This window comes from Mizuhopecten yessoensis, unplaced genomic scaffold, assembly GCF_002113885.1.
Source record: "Mizuhopecten yessoensis strain PY_sf001 unplaced genomic scaffold, ASM211388v2 scaffold716275, whole genome shotgun sequence".
In the NCBI taxonomy this organism is placed as follows: Eukaryota; Metazoa; Mollusca; class Bivalvia; order Pectinida; family Pectinidae; genus Mizuhopecten; species Mizuhopecten yessoensis.
Window position 1 is genome coordinate 275,062 of NW_018480035.1, and position 25,147 is coordinate 300,208.

The window sequence follows — 25,147 nt, forward strand, 5'->3', positions numbered from 1 at the left end:
ATGGGGGCGGGGGGCGGGGGGGTATGGGGAGGTTGAACCAGTGATTTCTGTTGGTAAAACACCCACCTAACAGTGCGTTCAATCTGATGAAAGAGCTCTCCTCTTGTTTGCTCCCCACTCTTAGTGTTGGGTCTTGTTTTGATAAAAGCCCATCACAAACTTTGTGAAATTCCCAACCATGTTTTTTAACATTGAAAAAACACTCGCACGTTTGCAAGGGGGCCAGATGGTTTTCTTTCGAACGTCGGCACCGGGATTAAAGTCTATCAGATGAAGCTATGGGTCTGCTCACCTAACTCTTACACACCGCATGTTGCAGAAAAGCAGATTCTTAACAAAGCAAGTTTTGAAGTTTTACAAGAAAAACTTGGAAATTTGGTGACCTTGATATTATAGCTTATTTGACATAAGCATCAACGATACTTACGAAAAATTGTACGTATGTTCAAATTCTTCATCTTAGTTTTGCATCTTCTCAAAAATTCACTGTAGAGAAACTACTATAAGGAAGTTAACCAGACACCCACATTTATAATAAACCTCGGGGGAACCTAAGGAATATGTTTGATTCAGTAAATTATCATGGGAAAACAAATATGACATGTATTTAACCATGAACTTCAAATAATTGTCACAGCTTAATATAATGTCCCTCATTTCATTTGCAATCTTGCTTACCGCCATCGTATTTCAAGGTCCCATTTTTTTATTTTTTTTCTGTACAATTCTCCTTTGATTTACCACCAAACCCCTTTATAATGTCCAAACCCCTTTTATAATGTCATAATTTCTCAAAAATAAATAAAAAATGGCAGTATAATAAAGTTTTATAGTAATGGGGGGGAAAAGGGAAATTTATTAAGGACACAGGTGTTTTTTTCAGAGGTTGACAATGTGGGGTGGGCTTATCGGGGAAGGTGCCTCGAGGTTATATAAGGTACAGGGTACTTGGCCCAGCATCTCGAAAAGGGGTTTGTTGGTAGATAGGGGCCTATGGCACAGGGCCCTGCCCCACCAGTGTAAGCACAGGCTATGATAAATAAGGTAAAACATCAACAGTATACATGCACAGAGCTATCAGAGGAAGCAGGCCATATTATCCATTGTACACACGAACCAGCTTTCAACACTCCACTCCTAGCCGATGCCTTCCTCACCACAGCATAGTCCTAGCACTAAGTTGCAAGGTAAATATCGGGTTGATAAGGAAACTGTGATTAGGGTCTATATATATGTAGGCAGGAAATTGCTGTTGCACAATATGGATTAGCGGTGCCGAACCACTAAGTACAGGTGATTAAACCTTCGGACTGATCACCGGCCTGTTCCTGATGCACCGTCCTCGCCAGAACGCTGTTACCTATTAACTCAATCAACTTATCATTGCCAGTCGTGTCAAGAATGTCCACAGGAAATGGACTGCTGATGGAGTTCCTTTTTCCCTACTAATTTGGCAATATGGTAGGCATTATAAGTCTTAACAAGAAGCGAACATCATCATCAGGTCATTGCCAGCTAGGGTATGGTAAAAAAAAATCAAAAAAATCTGGGATTATTTTTTCCATATTTGGTTATATTTCCATGTAAAATATTTCTCATTCAACAAAACAAAATCAGGAGAAAGAACAAAAAATTACATCAAAATAATTGAAAAGTGATACAACTATTGAAAATTAGTTGATATTTTATTAATCCTTCATGTAAATTGAATTTGTATTACCTAACAAAACATTTCATGAAGATGATTGGGAAACAATAACTTATATATTTAATCCTTCTCATGTTCGGAACTATGGAATATTGAACTGATTAAAACAACTTTTTTTCCCCCTTAAAACATGAAAGCTTGTCAATTTAACATTAGAGTAATTTTATCAAACATCCTGACACTTACAATTTGTGTATTTAATTTATTTATAGAATATTTTTTCGTTGTGACTACAATTTAGCTTTCAGAGCAGTTCACCTCACTGACCCTGCCTGGTATTGAGTGCCAACCTCACTGACCCTTCTCGGTATTGAGTCCCAGAACCTATCAAGCTCCACCAGATGTCTAGAACAATTTCATTAAGTCCTGCATTAGTTTTCCTCATATGTATTTCATTCATTTGGCAGGAGAGTAAAAGGCTTGTCTATCCATCCAATTAGTGATATATATATATGAGATAGAAATTGAATTTGGATGTGACTACCTACTGTATATCATGTATGGTCCTCACTGGTAGATTTAACCCTTTCACCACTGTAGACCACAATAGACTCTTCCAAATCAATGCCTAGTCAAGTTTACTTAAGTTACATAGGGGTAAAATGGTTAATAAAAAATATCCAATAGATAAATAGAGAGATTGACAGAAAAAAAGAAAAAAAGAAATACATTCAATTATAAAGCTCATCATACATCTTAAAGAGAAAAGGTTTTCATTATTTTTTAACTTGATACTTTTCATCTCATAAAATATTATATCAAGGCATAATTTACAGCTTTCTGAATTGAATATATTTCTTTTCATCTATAAAAATCAATTTCTGAAAAAATCATTATCTCTAAGGTATATAAATATTTTTCGTAAGTAATTATATCGAGGTCTCCACTAATCAATAGCTACGCGATATGTCTGTGAGAGAGATATACATAACGGGCATGAAACATTATCTGATTTTAACTTTTGCAACTTCACTGCCTTGCTTGAATTATGGCAGCAGTTGAAAACCGAGCAGAAAAATGGCAATCTATCATACATCAAAGACAACGCAGCTATCGCTGGGCGAAGAAGACAAATGATTTTCTCCGAAAAACTTTTTCTTATTTTCCTCTCTCTTTGAAGCAGGTGACTTTCTTCTGAGTAGTCGTATATAAACTTTCCCAGAGAACTGACAAAGCCAATCGACAGCAGCGAGTGCCATTTAATTCGCATATGAACTATCCTATTTCTTCTTTCACTGGCAGTTCTCTGGTAAGTTATTAGCCCTTTCCTTTGGCTGAATGTAAATTGCCTTTGACAATGTTTAAGTCGTTTGGCACTTAGGTTTTTCGGGGAGGGGTATGTTATTTCTTATTGAGCTCTTTTGTATATGTTTCCGAGGCATTTTGTTCTTATGCATTGTGCGTATATAATAAGTGATTTGCGGATAACTGACAATTTGAACGAACAGTTTCCTGTCGTCCAGTACAATACTCCGTAATGACCTTAATGGCCCAACTTTTTTTGCCCAGGAGCCGAAAGTTGGAGACATATGTCTGGCGATATGCTTGAGCGCCCCTTTCTACAACAACATACACTTGCCCAATCAGAGTGCACTGTACAGACCAGGCGGATCTTACCCTACCAGTACACACACACACACCAGCTCACATCTGATCCGACCAGCAGTGTATAGGCGTCACAGTGATTTTGTTTGCCACTCAATGACTGGGATATAAGATATGAAGGATACATGTCTGTAGCTCCCAGTATAAGTTTAATGGACCCTTGGCCAGGAGGTTAGTATGTATATGTATATCAAATTAGCTACTTATACACAGCAAAAAAAACGTGGATCTGGTTTTCTCCTCCTCGTGTGCAACCTATACAGGTGACACTCTATAATCACATTGTTCATTTCCGTCCATCATACTTCTTAAGGGCCACTCAGGTAAGAACTCGATCAGCTTTGATCTTTTAAATCTTAGGGTTCAACTGGTGTTGACACAACGTGGGATAATCGGCACAACAGTAGACCTACGTCTACAATATGACATAGAAAAACACTCCCGAGTACTAGCAGTCATGTAAACACAGTATGCCATATAAGTTAAAGGAGGTTTTTAACGCGACTATGGACTGTAATTGTCAAGAGTTTCTTAATAAATTAGTCCGTTCAACTTTGAACACCCTATACATGTGATTCATGGAGAAAACATTCCCCGCATTAGCTACTATCTCACTTATGTAGTTACGATCTGCCCTATTATAATTTTCAACAGGTAATCGGTTCGTATTTCCTGTGAAAACTAATATATAGTGACAGAAAAAAAATTACTGCCTGTACCGAATGGCCGACATAAATTATTCTTCAAGAGGCTAACAAAAGTCGAGTATAACATAACGGAATAGCAGAGAAAAGGAAAAGTGTGGATAATTTTCACCTGTCTCCGTTACATTGAGAATGACAGCCAAAGTGAGATGGCCGTGATTACATGATGGATGGACGTGGGCATTAGGCCCCGTGTGTTCGGCCGGCCGTTTGTTTTCTGGGTTAGGGTCGTGTAGGTGTGTTGGTTTAGTTAGGGAGACGTGGAGTACTTTCAACATTTTAGTCGAAATGATAACAGTCGCTCCTCCTAAAGGATCAGGAGGAGGACCAGGGGACTTATCGTTTGTGTTTATACAGGAATCACTTGAACAAACTAAGGTAAGGTCGCTAGTATATAACAACAGCTCTATGACGGGGTCCTACGCTAATTTGTTTACCAGTTTGGAACGTTTGCTTGTTTTTCTACATTCCGACAACATATTAACTTGTTATTATGCCATTAGGTTTAATGTGTTGAACTCACGCTGTAAAATAATTACATTATACTTCACTTAAGTTCATTATTTTCATTCAATAAAACTATTCAAAACAAAATTCTTGGTGTACTTACTCTTACCATGCTTTTCATTCACTAACTGTCAAACCAAAGGTTCCTTTTCAATTACGTTTAATCTGAAATAACATAGCTTACAGAGGCCAAATCATAACATATCAACAAAGTATTTAAACTTTCTACAAAACCTATAGAAATTTCTACTGTTATTCACAAAAAAAAAATTTGAATAGTATTTGGTCAGGACAAGTATAAAGATTTGACACTTTAATGAATATTTTAAGTCAACAATTTATAATTGTTGTTATTAACAAAGGAACATAAACATAAACACTCCCTATTACTAATTAAAAGAAGGGGGGGGGGGGGATTGACATCGGGAACCAAGTTAAATCTAATATCACAAAGGAAACATTTCTTAACGATACAGAGATAATTTTATCGACAACACTGTGTCTCCTTGTTTAGAATAATTGTTTAAAAGGTTAGCCGTACTTCAATTCCGTTTTTTGCATACTAAAAGGAAACTCCATCTAGTCTAATCAAGTATTTGTTTCACGGGACAAACACCCAACTCTGGCCATTCATCATATCAGCTACTGGAACGTTGACACACCAATTAATGGGGGGAAGTTCTAGTATGGGACCCTCCCGGCTGTGTGGCGGTACAGGGGGTGTCTGAGGACATGACACTACAGCTGCATGGCTCAATTACACACAGGACAGTATTAATTTGTTCAAGTGGCCTATCAGATCATCACCTCTCAGCCTCACATCGGCTAGATATATCATTCTGTCTTCCTGTCTTTATCCTCAGTTTAGATTGTCTTTTTGTTCCCTATAAGGTCCAGAACCCTTGAAACTCCATGCCTATTGCTCCTAGGTTTAGAGCCCCTTGATCTTCCTGTTTCTGTACCATCCTTTCAGAACCCTCGGACCTCCATGCCTATTCTTTCCGTTTCTGTACCTGTCTTTCAGAACCCTCGGAACTCCATGCCTATGGGTCCTAGGTTCAGAGCCCCATGATCTTCCTGTTGCTGTACCCTCCTTTCAGAACCCTCGGAACTCCAATCCTAAACCCCCAATAAAACCCAAAGGATCTGCCTGCCTCTGTTCTTATTGCAAAACCCAATGATCTCTGTGCCTGTGGACCCTCCATTCCGATCTTTAGGATCTCTGTGCCTGTGGACCCTCCATTCTGATCTTTAGGATCTCTGCCTGTGGACCCTCCATTCCGATCTTTAGGACCTCTGTGCCTGTGGACCCTCCATTCCGATCTTTCGGATCTCTGTGCCTGTGGACCCTCTATTCCGATCTTTAGGATCTCCCTGCTGCTGGGTTCATTTCTCCAAGCATCTTGATATTCATATCTTTCCGTACACTAGTTTTGGAGGCCTTGGAACCCCTAGTCATCTCTTAATCGCTAGGTTCAGATTCTTGGTATCTGCCTCCTGTTCCAACCCATTCAAGTCCCTCTGGGTGTCAGTTCACAGCCTAGGCAGACTGTGTTACACCGTTATTACAGAAACAACCCTCACAGGGAACTGAAGATCTTTCCGGGGTGATAAAAATATCAACTCGAAATGTCTTTTTTAACATTTTGAATTCTTGTAGCATGTCAATCACTGTAACTAATTTTTTTGACTCGTTGTGTCTCCAAGTCGTTGCCCTTCATCTGTTTTTCAATCTCCTGGCTCCCTCGGATAATGGGGCTTTTCCTGTTGGCCTCCTCAGTGTGGTGTTTGATGATCCGGCTGTTCTGGGGCATAGGTAATCATCTGGAGCACCGCTAATCAAGTGTAATAGCACGATCATACCATGAAATATGTCTGCCTGCCTGCCTGCCTGCTCCTGTGCTGCCTCGGGAGTAGCAGGGAGTAGCAGAGCTTGTCAGTCTGTATAAATACTCTTGTGAAGTATTGGTTTGTTCTGCATGTTGGTATATGCATTTACACTCAAAACAGTACAGGTCTCCATAGAAATTTAATGTGAGGGACTATAAATATTTATTCTAAAGATACACAGCACCAATCATTTCCCATTTATCAAGAATATAAAAAAAGGTTGACAAAGGGAAAAACATATTTTAAATGTAGCACTGATTATTACCCCAATCATGGATATAAAAAGTGAAGAAAAAGAACGAAAAAAACCTCCTGATATATTTGTCAGCTCCATCAAGGTCATAAACATAATTTGAAAAAAAAATCATCTAAATAATCCTTGTTCGTTAATAATACTACATCAGTACAACCCATTAGCAAATAAAGACAAGTTGGTAGGTCTGACTGTTGGATGCGGGTTTGGCCAGGTGAAAGTCTCGAGCCTCCGTAAAAATGCTATAAAAGAGTTTGACATTAAAAAGGTAAACCGTTATTTTGACTAATATTATTGACTTTCATAAATCAAGTGTAACAAGAGTCTGTGTGTTACAGTCATCATATTACACTGTACAGCGACAATTACCCGGTACACACGACAAAGTACCCCGGGTAACGCAGATACAATCTCCAAGGAAACCCACCGATATCATTTCAGTGAATCAGGGGCATTAAATCAATAAGTGTAAGGAAAGAGAAACCGGATCAATGGAGTGATCAGGTCTAGTATGTGGTTAAAATAAACTACCAGGCTGATAAGAGTCGAGAGTTAGCCACTAAAAATCTTTACGACAGTATAACAGGGCTACACAGACACATCAACGTTTACTTTTATTTGCAATGGAGTAACATTAAACAAACAGCGCGGTGCAGTGGTAACGTATATAGACCTCAGCGATCCCAAAATCCAAACAGTTGGCTTAGTTTGAACAGATTCATCTCAATCAAGGTAAGATGTCTTACCCATCTCGTAATCATTGTCTTACAGCATAAAGGAATGCAGTGAGCGTTACAGGGACTTTCTGAGGGTTTCTGGCAACCCTTTTAACTCTTATCATTCAGTACTCATTCACCCTAAAGACACATTTGAACCCTTCCAATTCAAAGGTTGGAATAGTTCATTATGCAATTTCAAGGGTAAACGGGTTAAAACCTGAAGTTTCTGGTGCCCTATCACATACCCACTTTTCCTCCAAATCTGTTGGAAATTATTTTACCCACTTCCTTCCTAAGTCTGTTATTTCTTGTTAAAAAAACATTGAGTTCACTTCTGTTTCTATCCAAACCTGTAATTCTTGTTTAGAAAGTGTTTTTGATTCCCACTTTCGTCCTAAGTATCTCACTTCTGGTTTAAATTAAAACCATGTACGTTGCATTTTTATTTCAAAGAACATCTGATCAAGTGTCTTGAACTTGAAACGTAAAATCAATGCACAGAAAAAGATTTTTAAATAAATTCTCTCTATGAAAACTTTGAAACATTAATTTTTCAAGACAATTTTTTCAACTGTCTGAATAAACCGATCAGGCGATTGGTATTTGAAATGCATTTAAAATTGAGTTATAACCAAGACTGAAAGAATTTTTTGAAGGATTTTTTTTGAAAGAAATTGTTTTCATAACTTTATTTAATATTTATGATATGGCTGGAAGGCCTATAGAAATCAATAATAGGTTTGGTGCCCACATATCTGGGTGATTATGAGGTATACTATTTATATTTGTCATCAATCAATCGTGACAAAGGCCATGATTTGCTAAGGTACATATATCAATCATAATTATGTCTATCTATTATGGAGGACCTTCCATGTAGGCCCGATGTCCTGGGAGGACAAATGGCCGATCAAGCCTATCATAACTAATCATACACCTCTCACTGGTCAATCGTCCAGGCCGTCCTGTCTACACGCTGTCAATCACACTGGACATGCCACCATGCTCGTGTCCACTAGCAAACAAATAGCCGTAGGGCGGCTATTTGTAGCGACACCTTCTCCCAACACCTCTGCCGCCAGTCCGCAGACATCTGTGCTGTGACCCTACGAGGTGACTGGACATTAGTGACCACTGAGTGGACATTGTGTCCACAAGTCATCCTTACTGTCAGATTTTTCTCTTTTCGTCTTCCATCACTTGAGGCAGTGTTGTTTTGGTTTATGTGTCTAGGAGGTCTTGCCATTTCCCTGTTTGGTCATTATCTGTCTCATCTACATTCTCAATGGCTCTCTGGACAGAAATATTGGTCTGGTCACTTCCAACCAATCAAGCTGTATGTGTGGTCAAGACTATAAATATCTCAATATAGATAGAGACATATATGAGTCTCTGATCAAGGTCACTCACAGATGTACTTTTACCAGACATAAACTATCAATGGAAACTATATTTCTTGTTCATTTCTCAATCTCGTTTGATCAAGTTTCAAATAATTACGCAGAAGAAGTTCAGACAATTGACATAACACATGATTACAACAGACAAAATTATATTTCAAGTGATTTCTTTTCATCTTTAAAGTTCAATCTCATATATATTTCTTTTCTCTCTATCGCTATATTTTCTCTATAATGCTTCATTGAATGGATTATTCTTCGAAAGTTTCATTGAAATATTTTTCTCTAATATATTATTTTATTCTCAACCAGGAAATTACGTTTTTTAATCAGCATTTTGCATAAATTTTCATAACTGTATTAAATGAAGGCAAATGAGAAGCCAAGTGTGTGTATAATTTAAACGAATTTTGAATAATACCATTGGGATTACATTGTCTGCCTGCTGACCTTCGCAAAGGTTTATAGGGACCATTAATACAGCTTTCTGGGCCCTTTTAAGGACACCAAATATGGCACGCAAGTCCCAAGACGGCCACTTTTACAGGCCAAACAAGCTCATCAATGCACCAGATCGAAATATGCATTATAATTTCGTAATCATTACAGTCATTCTGAATTCTCCATGTTTTCGAAGTTTATCACAGCGAATTCCGGCATATTGGTGCTCCGATGAATGGTATTAGAGCGTTGTGACAGAGTTCTGCGGGACTACGGGACCGACCCCTGACTCAGACCAAGCAAAAACACTAATTTCTGGCAGCTGCACTGATAAATGTCCCAAAACCTAGCAATTTCCTTATTTTTTTCCCCAGCCAGCACTTAAATTTGCCCACAGTCCCGAAAAAGATTATGAAAAGAATTGTGCTGAATACACTTGTCCCTCCTATAGCAGACACCCAGACTGCTAAAATGTGTACAACCCGATAAAGACACAACGGAAACAGTCACACAAAAAACCCAACCATATCTGCCGAAGGTGCACGAATCATTGTTTAACACATCATGTATCAAACCAAATCTGATCGATTTCACCGGCATGATTGACACACAGAATAACCCGAATCGGTGATAGGCCCAGTGAAGGGAAACACAAACTTCCTAATCTAGTGGGCAATGCAAATCAATCGTCCAGCAAACGTTTGCATTAAACCAGATTAAACTTGTCAGACAAATAGTCTATGCTGATTAAACGCCCGGGGCAGTTTAAATATGGGTTATAATCGTATGTATACATGGACAGGCTTGTAGTGTAGAGAGGGAGAGAGGTGTAGATCGGAGGCAGCGCTCCAAGGTATGTAGTTTTATACACCTAACTTACCTACACTGATATATATATTTCTAGAGGTCCTTGACTTCAATTGACTGTATACAAGTTGAAGTATTCTTCAAGTGCTCTTGTTATTATGCCAATCGTATCTTTATACTTGGTTTTATTTTCAGATTCTATTTTAACTACGTGACTGTTACAATACCGTAATGACGGAGTGTAATTGTATTACATCCCTTCCTATATACAACCGCTGTGAAGTTATTGTTTCTAATTTTACGACTCTACAGCTTATAAATATTTTCTCTAGTCGCTGTTGAGAAGCTTTCAGACAACATATGGCTTCTAAAACAAGCTAATAACGTAACATAATAAAAATTCCTACGATACGAAATGATGGTAATAAGCAATTTGCATTTAAAATTTATGCTGTAAATATTCTACATGATAAAATATAAGTTCAAGAAGGATGGTAATCAGTAGATACTATATGTATATGTATTAGCAGTGAGTATTTGCATGTTTTGATAAGAGGAACACCCAAGCTGTGTAAAAACTGGTCAAAATAACACCGTGATACGAAAATATTAGTGCCAGTTGGTACAATAACAATTACCTAATTTGTTTTATCTGAAGTGGAAAGGGAAACGGCCATATAACATATAACTTAATCATACTTCTGTTTACAATCACATCTCAATAATTCATACCCTATCCTTACAGACAGACAGACAGACGTCCAGGTCACACAAACCTAACAGCTAATTCACTATTGATCAAAAGCCTATCTCGTTACCTGAGAGTTCAGGTGTGTTAACGAGATAATTAACTTCATGCTAATTACCGCTATATCTATGACCACCTCTTATCCAATCAGTATTTTCATCCATCAGTATTAATGCGATTAGCTGTCCTCCCCGCCCTCATGTCAAATGTCACAATCCATTCCGCCACCACCACCACCTCTCGCTGCGCTTGTGTACAGGATCGGAGAATTATAATTTCAAATACCCATTGCACAAAGCTATGCATTTCATCCGTAATTGGTTGTAACTCGGGTAGTTTGGAGAAATTGCTGCCTTTGTGAGGAACTAAAGTGCATGTAACATCCTCCAGGGAGGGGGGGGGGGGATTTTGAGTGTTATAGGAGAAAGGGGGAGGGGGAACTGAACCGGGAGGGCGTATGTGTATTCAGGCCACATCACTGTAAATGCATTCACCGACCCGCGCAGTTAGAACGAGATAGTATTTTGCATGAATTATTGATTGGGGAGTTTTAATTAGCTTATATGTTGGCTTGATCACCTGACTGAAGAGCGGCAGGCGAGCGATATAAAAGGCCAACACTGTAGTGATTGCTGGCACTCAGGGGCTGCCTGTATTCGACCCCCTCATCACACAGCTCTCTCCGAGTCTCACTCCAACACTAGGTTGATGCTGATCATCACCAGGTGCTATTTCCCACCTTTTGTATCAGAGAATGTTTCTTCGGGACAATTTGATGGTGTGGTTTACACATAATCACCACCTAGATGACACTTATGTACAGTGAAAAAAATGGTTTCATAACTTTTTTCTAAAGGAGAAATTAAAGTGAAATTTGCTCGGGCTGCTGAGCGAGTAAAATGTGTGACTGTGTTTGTGACAAGCTTGAGTTACGAATGGTAATCTTTATACTTTCAAACGCACGCCGACATCATAAAATCTCTCTGTCTACCTGGTTTTGCCTGACACACCAAAACTGTTAAACGTTGACGCATAATCAATTTGGAGGAACTTAAATGCCATATATATGCTTTTATCAATAGATTTGTATTCAATTAGAGCTTATTTTTATCTTTTCAGATTTGCTTGAGGGATGACTGGTGTACAACAACAGTGAGGGATACACACCATCTGCAAGACGTGTCACATCTACTACACAGACAAGACGAGGGGCTGTGCCATACATGAACTGTTTCGCAGGCTTGTGGTAAAATGCAGTTGTTGGAGAATGAAAAGGTTCAGTCCAAGCGGTCAACACTATCCTGACCCGTCCAAGCCCCCAGAAAACGGGACCGAGGAAATCAGTGCGGACAACATCAATGATGGAAGTAAGAAAGTGAAAACATCACAGTCTTTTGAATCGCTTTTTGACAACGAGACTTTGAGTGACGTCGTTCTCAACGTTAACGATGGCCAATTTGTGTTCAATGGACATAAGATGATCTTGGGAATGAAAAGTGACACATTGGCTGCTTTACTAAATGAAATAAGTGGTTTGGATTCTGATGAAAAGCCGGTGTTGTGCCTGCACGAGTCTATCGAGTGCAGCCTCGTGTTCAGTCGATTTCTCTACTTTATATACAGTGGTGCGGTTTGGCTTCATCGGGACTACGTGCTCCCACTTCACAAGCTGGCGGCGAAATACTCTGTCAAGTCTCTTGTACATCATTGTCAAAGTTATGTAACACAAATATTACACAATATGATGGGAGTTTACGAAAATATTCGTGGATTCCAAGTTGAGGTGGTCTGTGATTTATACGAGTGTAACTTATTCCCGGAGGACATTCGGAGTTTATCATTCAAAGTCTTGTGTGCCAAATTCAAGGAGCTTGTGCAAAGCGACAGGTGGCAAGCATGTAGCTGGCAGCTTGTTTGTGACCTAATCCGGTCGGACGATTGTATGGCCGAGGAGAACCTGATTCTCACCTCCGCCACAGACTGGATGAAGAAAAACAATCTGAGTGACAAGACACTTATTGAGGATATACTCGTTAACATAAGGTACCCATTTCTTCACCGACGCATCTTATACCAACTCAAAAAGAATGGGGCATTCAGAAACTTTCCCCAAGTGCAAGTGTTGGTGAATAATGCAGTACACTATCACTGTTTCAAGGACCTGTCGGAAGCAAAGGACGAGTTTACAGGATTGCAGTATACGCCACGCCATTATCAAACCCGTTCATTTACCCCCAGTGTTCTGTCTAGTCGCGCTCAGTCAACAGACCAGATTGCCAACCTTCATCACCTTCATTCAAATATGATGGCCGGCACCGTGCCGTCCAGTAATCTCTCGCACTCCAACATGGAGCAAAACATTCTGAACCACAGTGTTCTTGTTCAGAGCCTTAACCAACCGGTGAGCTTCGTTCAAAATCTGACTCCTTCGCAACTCGTTCAAAGCGTTCGGCCCAATGTGATTCGTAATACTGAACCAGTGACAGTGTCAATGATTCCGGGCGTGATTCCGTCCTCCGTCATTCTGAACGGTAACCCCATGTCTCAAGGTAACGGCGACTCACGAACCTCTACCGCGGCAAGTGCTCATCAGCCGGTGACACCGACGATGCCACCCGCTATGAATCTAGTGCAAAACATTGTGTCAAACAGCACGTTTGGGAACCCTGGCTCAAAGACAGGAGAGGTTCACCACGTGGGATACAGGTGATGACAATCGGAGTGTGTTTTATTTGTTTATCCTTAAATCACCTTTGCTGAATTTCGGACGGAATTTCAGAGCTGAATACTCACTGAAAATCACCGGAAAAACTAGCACCAAAATCATATGTATTTTTCAAAGGATTTAATTTTGTGAACCATTTGTTTAAAAGTGCTTTTCTTGAAGAAACATTAAGCTTTCAATCGTCATCGACATCAATGTGCATTATGAATGAAGGATTTATTTACTTGCAATGACCAGCAATCAGGCACGTTAAATATTTAAGTTTTTACATTCAAGGATTACTAGCAAAAAAAGTGCATTTATTGAAGGATTTATTTACCTTTAAGGAAATTATGAATTGGCAGACGACCTCTGTTGGAATTATAATTAGAATCAAGATATGACTTTCTGATGCAGACAATGTGACAGAATATGGTAATTCCGGAGAACTATCAGATCCAACTTGAGCAGGCATGATAATTGCTATGTTTTTCTATTTGAACTTTTGTCTCTAATGCAATTTGTTAAATTATGAATTTTTTTTTGTGGTTTCAAAAAAATCTCACAATCAATAACAATGACTGTTTTTTCAATCTCGGCAGAGATTGGGGAGTCAACCCGGGAAGGATTCTGTCAGACCCGTGTAATGACATATCTGAAGCAGAAGGAAATATGGCCCCAGTCGGACATAGGGGGCTTTCATTAATACATGCATGTGTTCTTAGGCAGTGTGAGTGGCTATGTCACATTTATAAATAATGAAATATCACTCCGCCTGCTTTATATTTGACGACAATGACAAATTACAATAAACTATTTAAATAAATTCAAATTGTCTATATTTGTATCATTCCTGTATGATAATAACTTGATCTTTTTAGAAAGATCAAAATGGCTGTTACAGTTCTGCTTGAATTTTATAATTATAGCTAAACTGGCTTTATGTTTTAACCGTGTTTAGTTATGTGGTGTCACAAGACTAAATTGATAAAAAAAAACATTTTTACTGATTATATCCGGCACGTAGCAAATAAAGAGATCCAAAGTCGAAGACAAACGTTTACAAAACATTCCGGTGCCAAATGGATTAATATCTTCAGCTAATTGTTTGGGGGTAAAAAGGCCATTTCTTAAATGAATTAATATTATACAGTCATGTTAAAGGTATTTAATGTTTCTTTTTTTTCTTATGCAAAATTACTGATTAAACTTTATAGGAAAATAATGGACATTTTCAATGAAATTAATGAACTTTTATATCGGTGAATCTGAAATGCTATAAAATTTGCGTTACAGCCAAATATTTGATTTCTCGGAAGAAAAAAAGGTAATTCCGTCAAAGGCCCAGCAGTTATCAATAATACATTTAATAGTGTGTGTTGGCACCAAATAAAGCTAGAAGCCGACAACGTATTATCCTTCATAGCTCCGACGACGTATTATCCTTCATAGCTCCGACCTCCAATCTGATTGTAGGAACAACATTTAATTTTTAATGGCTTAATTTAATCTAGTCGTTAAACTGACTGGAAACTTTGAAATCTTTCATGTCCAAAGGGAAAATGTACAAGACAAAATTTAGCTATCTACTTTAAATGAATCTTCCAACGATAAGGGGAACCTGCCTGAGAAAATCCCAGCCTCGGTAGAAGAATGTCAGACTTAAAAAGAAAGGGATTCTTTTGACATTTTGACTCTAGTATAAGCTAAACATGTTACGTTCCCTTTGATTGTGTGAGTATATAATCATCAGATAATTGACAACATCTTCAGTAAAATTAAACTCAGAGCGGGAAGTTGGAGAGGCAGCCAGCCATCAGTGCTAGCCCTCACGAAATCCGGTATGCCACTCAGGCTAAAATTATTTTCGCAGCGATACACGTAAATAATTTCGTAATTTTTAAACTGTGAAATCTTATCATTCAAGTGTGAAAATTTTAAGATTATGCTTTGGAATCACAGATTCCAAATACCGATGAGAATTAAAAACGTCTTCACACAATTAGAAGAAATATTTGGCACTCTTCCCTCCAATATTGTTCATTGGGGAATACAGTTCACTGATCAAAAGGAATATTTGAAATGACCAAACACTGATGAACGTAAATTAGAGAAATATCTGAGATAAGAAATATCATTAAGTAATTACAGGAATTATCTAATTTTGAGAAATTCACGCTTTTCCAGATATAGATATACACTGGTATGTGACCTTGTACCAGATCGTACAAATTTCACAGACCAGATCCGTACTGAATATATAATAAGGCCATCAAACACATTCCAATAATGTCTTATAGCAATCAGTTGCATCATATATTAAGCAAAATTTTCAAAAAGTTATTTTTTTTGTAAAATGTTGAATATATATTTCTATTTGTGTTAATCATTTGAAGTTGACTTTTTTGAATCCCATGACATTCAAATTTTTAAATTATGAAGAAATCTTCCATATATTTTTTATCTCAATAAGCCTTTCAACTGATGAACCTTAATAAACAAGGGCCTTTCTGTGTAAAACCTACATTTTCAATTTGAACCTGTCTATACTGAAACTTGAGTAATCAAGAACATGTATAAATCATACTTCTAGTATTGACCTGTCTAGTCAGAATCTTGCATAATCCAGAAACTTTCGTAAAGCATACTTCAGCATTAACCGATCGTTATACAGACATCTGTGTAATCCAGATTCTTGTGTAAAACATACTAACTGTATTCACCTGTCTAAACAGAACACTGAGTAATCCAGTGTCATGCAAAAAACATAATTGTTCTTTCACCCTGTCTATAGAGAACCCTAAACTTTCAGTATTTACCTGTCTATAAGAAACTCAGAATAATACAGAATCTTACTTAAAACATATTTTCATCTCTAATCTGAACAAGTTTAACCAAAATATTCCAGAATCAAGAGTAATTTAGTGTCCTGGCAGTGAGTTTTTAACATGATCAGAACCTAGACTGTCACTTACATTAACGAGCATATGTTGAGTTCAAAGTTAAGAAACCAAAAAAAAATCCTTTCTAATTACTCGGGACTTATCTAATGCAGTCATTTGAAAGGTAGACAAAAAATCAATGCATTGATAATTTTCAGGTAATTCTGAATGATTACACGTTAATCAAATGTTTGTACAAGAGATACTTCTAATACAAATCACAATAATAAAGTGTAAGGTAGCATACACCCTTAAGTGAATAATGCTGAAGTTAAGTGCTGGCCTGCAAAAAGAATTTTTATAAAATCAGGCGCAAATATATTCTGTATAACCAATTGAGAAAATTCAACTGAGGATCGCAAATTGATGTTTAGACAATTTTGTTTGCTAAAACACATGAATTAATCTTGTTTGCACATTATTGACACGCACGAAAAACAGGTGGTTTGTTCAGGGTTTGATGGTACTCTACGTACGTAAGGCACAGTGGAAGCGACCAAGATTTCATCTATAACCCTCGCGTGCAACATGAGCGCGCCACGACGAGCCCAATACACAGGCAGAGTGCATGTGCATCTCCTGTTGTGAGTTTACCTCGCTCCATTTAATTACATCCTTGATGCGCACCAACTACATACACAGCAGTGGCCTCTAATTATATTATAGTCAAGTACAGCAAAAACTCAATTTAATTTGGACAAACTTTTGGTAGACAAATGAGAAGTTAATCTCCCGTCAGACATCTTCTACCTCGCCTTCCACATAGCGGGACCAGAGGTTCAATCTAATAACCATTAGGTTATCATCTATATTCACTAAAGCCTCAAGATTCTGGGCATACAGCCACAGCTAAATCCCGTTTGTATTTATTTTCCTTTCACAGGAAAATTAAGTTTAATGCTTTTTAGATCATCCAATTTTATCAATAAGGTATTTTGAGCTGTCTTGGCATGGTGGGTAAGTTTCTGGCCCAGCCTCTCGTAGAGGGGGGCCGTGTTCCCCAGGACGTAAACGACTTGTTAGGGATAAGTTAGGGATGGAGTCCTTCGAGAATGAGGCTAATTCTTCGGCACATGGGATACGTCAGGGCGGATAGGTAAACCACATGTAACAGTTGGATGAAGGTCCGACAAGTGATCAACTCTAATAAACGCAACACTTCATATCTATTAGAGCGAGGCATGTTGCAGACCTATAGACAAAACCCCATACATCTCAATTGTTGGGTAATAATAGTGTACCAGCACTGTCTCCTAATAACAGTACTGGGTCACAGCTATACTAATTCTGACAAATGGCGGCTATACTATATATAACACTCTTGGCTGATTATATCTTAATTGAAAGAGGCCCACAAACTGTGACTGCTTTTTACCGGAAAATACTTCCTATTTTTGTCTACTTTTTACAGGTTGAAAATCCCACCACTATTCTAATGTATACATGCATTGGAAAGTTATTTTCCAGATAAATTATTTCATTTATATATGAAAATAAAAGTAGGTTGCAGGCTTTTTAAGGAGGTTAGAACAGTTTGAAATTCTGGGTATAACTAGTAATAACTCCAAGTAAGGCTGAAATAAGATTGAAATTACTCCCAGTAAAAATGCAGAAACGTATAATAATTATCATGATATGTAGTGGATAAACTCCCTGTATTATAACCAAAGAGGCCTGGGGATCAAATTCTCGAGCCAGCAACAGTTCTGTGATAAAAGATAATTATAGCAAATTTTTGACTAAGCAGAAGAGGATCATATATTAACTGACTAGAAGGTGCTTACAATTTTGACTGACTACAAGAGGTAAACAAATTTTGAGGCAACGTTTCCTAACTAGAAGAGGCAAAAAAAGGAGGGCAACACATTTTGACTAACTAAAAGAGAAGAGACAAACAAATTTGACTAATAGAGGAGGCTTACAAATGTGACTAATAGAGGAGGCTTACAAATTTGACTAATAGAGGAGGCTTACAAATTTGACTAATAGAGGAGGCATACAAATTTGACTAATAGAGGAGGCATACAAATGTGACTAATAGAGGAGGCTTACAAATTTGACTAATAGGGGAGGCATACAAATTTGACTAATAGAGGAGGCATACAAATTTATACAAATTTGACTAATAGAGGAGGCATACAAATTTGACTAATAGAGGAGGCTTACAAATTTTGACTACATCATTGACAACTTTGACCTTTGACATTTGACATCAAGGTAGATCTGAAGCATTTAGGTGAGCTACACCCTCCAAGTTCCCAAGTTCTAAAATATTAACTGTCAAATATTGCACAAGTTTTGTTAATTTATTCTTTTGTTTTCCGTATTTTTTTCTCCAAAAATAAAGCTCATTGATCGACAGACAGACGAGGAAATGTTCTATTGATTGATCACGGTAGGAACACAATAGATTTAACAACAGAAACAAACCATCAATACGTCTGTTTTTGGTTTTTTTTGAACAATACATTCATTTATATTGAGAAATGTTTTTGTGTATGTGTGTATGTTTTAGTATATGTCTACAACAAATGAGGCCAAATCGCAGAATCGATGCATAAGTATATAAAGACATATATTATGACAAGCAGATCCCGTACGTTGTTGCTCAACTCTGCAAATTCATTCAAATTCAATTAAGAGATTTCTTGAGAAAAATCAATTAACAACTTTATAAACAAAATGGCTTTTGAAGATATTATCGATTACGGAGACGACAGATGGACGCCACAGTAAAAGCTGTGTCAAAATCCTTTCACGGCATAGGAATGACAAAAATAAAAACCTACCCGTACAATCAGAAATTGAAATTTTATGTAAAGTAGTTGAGATTTCATCAAAGTGTACGAGTGCGAAAGCCTAGTAAGTGGCGTCTTTGTAGGGCCGGTACGATTCTTGTTAATGGACCCCAGTTATCCCCTATGTAAACATCCTGGGCCAATATACCTGTAAATCCACCTGTAATGGACCGTCAATATAGCACAACATTCAAACACACAACATTTTCAATCATTTTGTAAACCACCTTCGCAGTTAATAGATTTTCTTCACAATACTTCACAAATACGACTCTTTTTTTCCTTTTCTTTTGAGTGTGTGGTCATTTTGTAAACCACTTCGCCAGTTGATAGGTTTTTCACAATGGTTCACAAATATGGTAATTTACGATGTTTGAAAAAGGTCTGCCGTTTCCCCCCTGCAATTTCATTGACTGCTAAGCCTGCCGTATACAATGCACGAACAGGCAGAAGTGTATTGAAGTGGAAAGTAGTTTTCATTCACGCCCGGTCACTTGTGACATACTTTATGTTGGAATTAGCCATTTAAGCGTGATTCAATGATGTAAAGGGCTTTTTCAGTTACAGAGGAGAATTTACATAAATAGATTCAACAAACAGCATGTCACAGATAAAATTAGTTTGCCTGTATTGAGGCACTTAAGTGAAACCAATGCTAGCATTAGCCTGGTATACATTCATCAGTCTGCTAGTGCACCAAACAGGTCAATTTTATACAAACAATTCCAATCAGGGATGTAAAACAGCTCTGCAACTTGAAGCGAAGAGACCCATTAATTTGGTCACCGATAATCAAGAAACGTTTCTGGATTCTAACATCGACATCAGCAACTGCATTGATATTTACTCCGTTTCTGGCCCAGTAATCGTGAAAACGGTTATTTCATGCTTTAGAAACTAAAGTATCTGGACAAACAATCTTCCTATGTAAAACACTAAAAGGCAATTGTCAATCATAGTTCAAATGTTCTTACTATTTTTTGGGTTGAAATAGATCACTTGCAAACCATCTATAGTTGTTCTTATTTGGTTTGTTGGTGTTTTACGTCCTGTTAATAGCTATGGTCATTTAAGGACGTGTCAGGTTTTGGTGGTGGAGGAAAGCCGGAGTTCTTGGGAAAACCCCACTGACCTACGGCCAGTTACTGGCGACTGCCCCACGTAGGCCTCGAACCCCTGAAGGGCTAGTGGTAGCAGAATGTCAGACGCCTTAACCACTTGGCCACCGCAGCCCCTTAAGTTGTTCTTAAGCTCTCTGCAAAATTCTACAGTAGTTTTAGCTTTCTCATTTCTTGCATTTTTCTACAGCAAAGTCAAAAGTCAAAGTTTTACTGCAGTTATTCTAAACTAGGTTAATTTTGGCTCTCCTGAATTTTTTTCTATGATAAGTTCTAGCTTTCTTGCAATCATCTTTGTTTGTTTCTCTGGTCTCTTTCACATGTCTAGACTATAGCTTTAATTTTCCTGCAATTTTGTGTATGAAGTTTTAGTTTTCATTAAAAACATTATGCTTTTTCTAGAAATCTCAGTTGGTTTACAGTCAAGACGAAACTTGATGAGAGTAACGAACATTGGCAGCCAAACTAAAACTCTGAGATTTGCTGGAAAGTTTACATACAACTCACAAAACGTTATCTACACCATCAGTATGTAACCCCAACAGTAAGGACTATATAGGCTAGCAGACTTTTATACAGCTGTATTATTGTCTTATATGTCTATGGGCAAATTGCAGGACCTAATGGTGTCATAAAAGATTTCAACAGATATTAATAAGCTATGAATGGTGTGTCTGACCTTTTGTCCGATCTTCAAGATGGAAACCGGTGATGATTCATTGTACTAGTGGAGACTGTTGCCTTTCAGCTGGTAGGCAGTGATAAAAATTGTATTAAAATGTCCACACTGATGAATGAAGTCCCCAGTTATCTTGTACAAGTCTGTCATCAATATCACATCCATGTCAACTCGTGTCTTTATAGCATACTCAGTGGCTACTTTAAATAGCAAACACAGTTAAGGCAGCTAACAGACTTGTCAGCACACTTTCTGTTCATTTTTTTCCCATACAGCTTGTTCCTCTAGTAACCAGGCGACAATTTTCTATTTTAAGGATTCCTGTCTTACTGTAGGCAAAACACTACAAAATTCTTGTGTTGTTTCTTGAACACAGAGTAATTTTTTCCTTAAACTAATTTTTTGATATAACTGAAGTGAACCTAGGACAGGGTACTAATGTTGACAAAGTAACCTGCGACAGTGTACTAATGTTGAAAAAGTAACCTGGGACAGGGTACTAATGTTGACAAAGTAACCTGGGAAAGGGTACTAATGTTGACGAAGTAACCTGGGACAGAGTACTAATGTTGACAAAGTAACCTGGGACAGTTTACTAATGTTGACAAAGTAACCTGGGACAGGGTTCTAATGTTGACAAAGTACCCTGCGACAGGGTACTAATGTTGACAAAGTAACCTGCGACAGTGTACTAATGTTGACGAAGTAACCTGGGACAGAGTACTAATGTTGACAAAGTAACCTGGGACAGGGGACTAATGTTGACAAAGTAACCTGGGACAGGGGACAAATGTTGACGAAGTAACCTGCGACAGTGTACTAATTTTGACAAAGTAACCTGGGACAGTGTACTAATGTTGACAAAGTAAACTGGGACAGGGTACTAATGTTGACGAAGTAAATGTTGAAAAAGTAACCTGGGACAGGGTACTAATGTTGACGAAGTAACCTGCGACAGTGTACTAATTTTGACAAAGTAACCTGGGACAGTGTACTAATGTTGACAAAGTACCCTGGGACAGGGTACAAATGTTGACAAAGTATCCTGGGACAGTGTACTAATGTTGACGAAGTAACCTGGGACAGAGTACTAATGTTGACAAAGTAACCTGGGACAGGTTACTAATGATGACAAAGTAACCTGGGACAGTGTACTAATGTTGACGAAGTAACCTGGGACAGGGAACTAATGTTGACGAAGTAACCTGGGACAGGGAACTAATGTTGACAAAGTAACCTGGGACAGGTTACTAATGATGACAAAGTAACCTGGGACAGTGTTCTAATGTTGACAAAGTAACCTGGGACAGGGTCCTAATGTTGACAAAGTAACCTGCGACAGTGTACTAATGTTGAAAAAGTAACCTGGGACAGGGTACTAATGTTGACGAAGTAACCTGCGACAGTGTACTTATGTTGACAAAGTAACCTGGGACAGTGTACTAATGTTGACAAAGTAGCCTGGGACAGGGTACTAATGTTGACAAAGTATCCTGGGACAGGGTTCTAATGTTGACAAAGTAACCTGGGACAGGGTACGAATGATGACAAAGTAACCTGGGACAGGGTACTAATGTTTACAAAATAACCTGGGACAGGGTACTCATGTTGACGAAGTAACCTGGGACAGGGTACTAATGTTGACAAAATACCCTGGGACAGGGTACTCATGTTGACGAAGTAACCTGGGACAGGGTACTAATGTTGACAAAATAACCTGGGACAGGGTACTCATGTTGACGAAGTAACCTGGGACAGGGTACTAATGTTGACGAAGTAAATGTTGAAAAAGTAACCTGGGACAGGGTACTAATGTTGACGAAGTAAATGTTGAAAAAGTAACCTGGGACAGGGTACTAATGTTGACAAAATAACCTGGGACAGGGTACTCATGTTGACGAAGTAACCTGGGACAGGGTACTAATGTTGACAAAGTAACCTGGGACAGGGTACAAATGTTGACGAAGTAACCTGCGACAGTGTACTAATGTTGACAAAGTAACCTGGGACAGTGTACTAATGTTGACAAAGTAACCTGGGACAGGGTACTAATGTTGACAAAGTAACCTGGGACAGGGTACTAATGTTGACGAAGTAACCTGGGACAGGGTTCTAATGTTGACAAAGTAGCTCAGTTGTTTAGAGCCACAGTATAATAACTGGAGGTCCAGGGTTCAAATCCTGGTTGGGGGCACCGTCGCATCTTACACTCCCACTTACACTGTTGATTTTTTTTTCTTTTATGTGTCTGTATTATTTTCTTCAAAAACAATTTCCAAGGTATGGTTTCCCTTTTGGAAATAATTGATCAAAGTTTCTTCAATGAGGGAAAAACAGTTTCCAATACAAAGTTACAGTTTTTGGAAATGGTAGGGGGTACCTTAAGGAAAATGTTGAAGGAGCAGATGGACACGTCACCATGAGCTTGCAATGTTATAGTCCCTCATGTTGTGTTGACATAAATAGTACTAATTTGAATATATGGAAATTTAAAGTTCCAATTTGTATGAAATAAACAAATATTTCACAAATTGCATAACACAAAAGAAATTGTTACTGAAAATTCAATTTTCCTTAACCATGAAAATATTTGATATCACTAAATTTACTTCAAAAGTTGAATTTCTGGATTACTTGATATCATAACTAGATTCTACTATATTGCTTTTAATAATTCCATTCTTTTAAAAAACTTCCAAAGATAAATTGAGCATGTTATATTAGAAATATAACATGCTTTCGTTTAAATTATTCTCTCTCTTTTTAATGTCACTTGCTCGGCATAATGCAATTTCACAAGGAGTAGATAGCAGAATCTCTACAAATGGTCTCAAACTATATTGAGGATAAAAAGTACATCGGAAAATTGCATCTGTGGTAATTTGTCAGCGTTGTCATTCCTACATACCAGCTAGCAGGCTGTACCTATAAAAGTCATCGAACACACCTTGTCATTCTCACTAAGCTCTTCTCTTCCCTCGTAAAACAGGCTAGGATGTTCTTGCATCTCCCTCCGAAAGCTTTTTATAGAAACAGAAAATGATGCATGCTCATCGACATCCACGAGGCACTCGATCATTCCCAACATTAAAATATACAAAACTTTTATTAATTCTCGTAATGAATTGCACGACATTGTAACACACAATTTGATTATCAATAAATTCTCATCATCGAGTTATTTTTAAGTATACATTTCTTTAGATCGTGGTTGAGTGATTGCGCAGGAAATCCTACGTGAAATACACAGCACATTATGTTCAATCATTGCTAACGTTAATTGTGTTTTCTGCACTGTAGTTTGTTCCCTATAGACCTTACTACCTGAACATTGCATGCCAGGCACACAGAAAACTTGCCTCCATAATCAATCGTTATTCACTTGTTCATCATCTATCAAACAAAAGCCTTTTTTGTCTTTTCCTTATATACACACAGTGAAGACACTGCCTAATTGTATCTCACCAACTGTCGTAAACCTTAAACCTTGTTACGTAAAGTCGTTAGAACCGTGAAGCAATGTTAACATAAATGTGTCATTGGATATACATCCAAGTTAAAATACAATGAAACAAAGGTGAAGTTATGCAGGAAACCCACAATACCCTACATTCTGAATAGACTTTGGTACCAAAATCTAACAAAAGGCAAAACCTCTCAGTCTCTATGTATTTGGGCACGATTCATTTGATCAATACAAGAGGGTATAACTCCTGCACAAAATTTCAGTTGGCAATTGTAGGTGAAAGAATATGTAAGATATGTCCTGGACAAAAGACAGACAAACAGAATGATAGACAGAGCAGCGCAAAACTTAAGAATTCTCCGGTAATACTAATAGATAACTAATAAATTGCTACTTGAGTAAAAAAACGACTTCAAATTTAGAAGAATATTTTGAGATACCCGAGATCATAATAATAAATTTAAGCACATCAAATGCTGGATTTAAGGCAGACCAATGGTACAATATTTCCACTATAGGCCATCATGAGAAGAAATGTCTGTATCTTTCTGAGAGAAGCTTCTGATCCGTACTAGTATTCAACCCCAGCAGCACCTATAGATCTATCAACACTGCTGTTATAATAAAAGCTGGTATAAGCAGCTTGCTAGAGGCATGG

At 37.9% G+C, this 25,147-nt stretch overlaps 2 protein-coding genes across 12 annotated transcripts in view; one reads left to right on the plus strand and one right to left on the minus strand.

Moving 5' to 3' along the window:
• LOC110442531 overlaps positions 1 to 25,147 on the minus strand; it is a 141,859-nt gene that overhangs the window by 38,167 nt on the left and 78,545 nt on the right. The window lies entirely within an intron of this gene.
• LOC110442532 (BTB/POZ domain-containing protein 17-like) lies at positions 3,270 to 14,312 on the plus strand. 6 transcript variants are annotated; one of them, XM_021486183.1, is made up of 2 exons: positions 3,270 to 3,484; positions 11,902 to 14,312. In XM_021486183.1, the coding sequence occupies exon 2, from the start codon at positions 12,050 to 12,052 to the stop codon at positions 13,490 to 13,492; it is 1,443 nt and encodes a 480-aa protein (XP_021341858.1). In that variant the 5' UTR covers positions 3,270 to 3,484; positions 11,902 to 12,049; the 3' UTR covers positions 13,493 to 14,312. The 6 variants fall into 6 exon arrangements, with proteins under 6 accessions (XP_021341858.1, XP_021341861.1, XP_021341862.1 ...); XM_021486186.1 differs by lacking the exon at positions 3,270 to 3,484 and adding an exon at positions 4,113 to 4,395; XM_021486187.1 differs by lacking the exon at positions 3,270 to 3,484 and adding an exon at positions 7,320 to 7,399.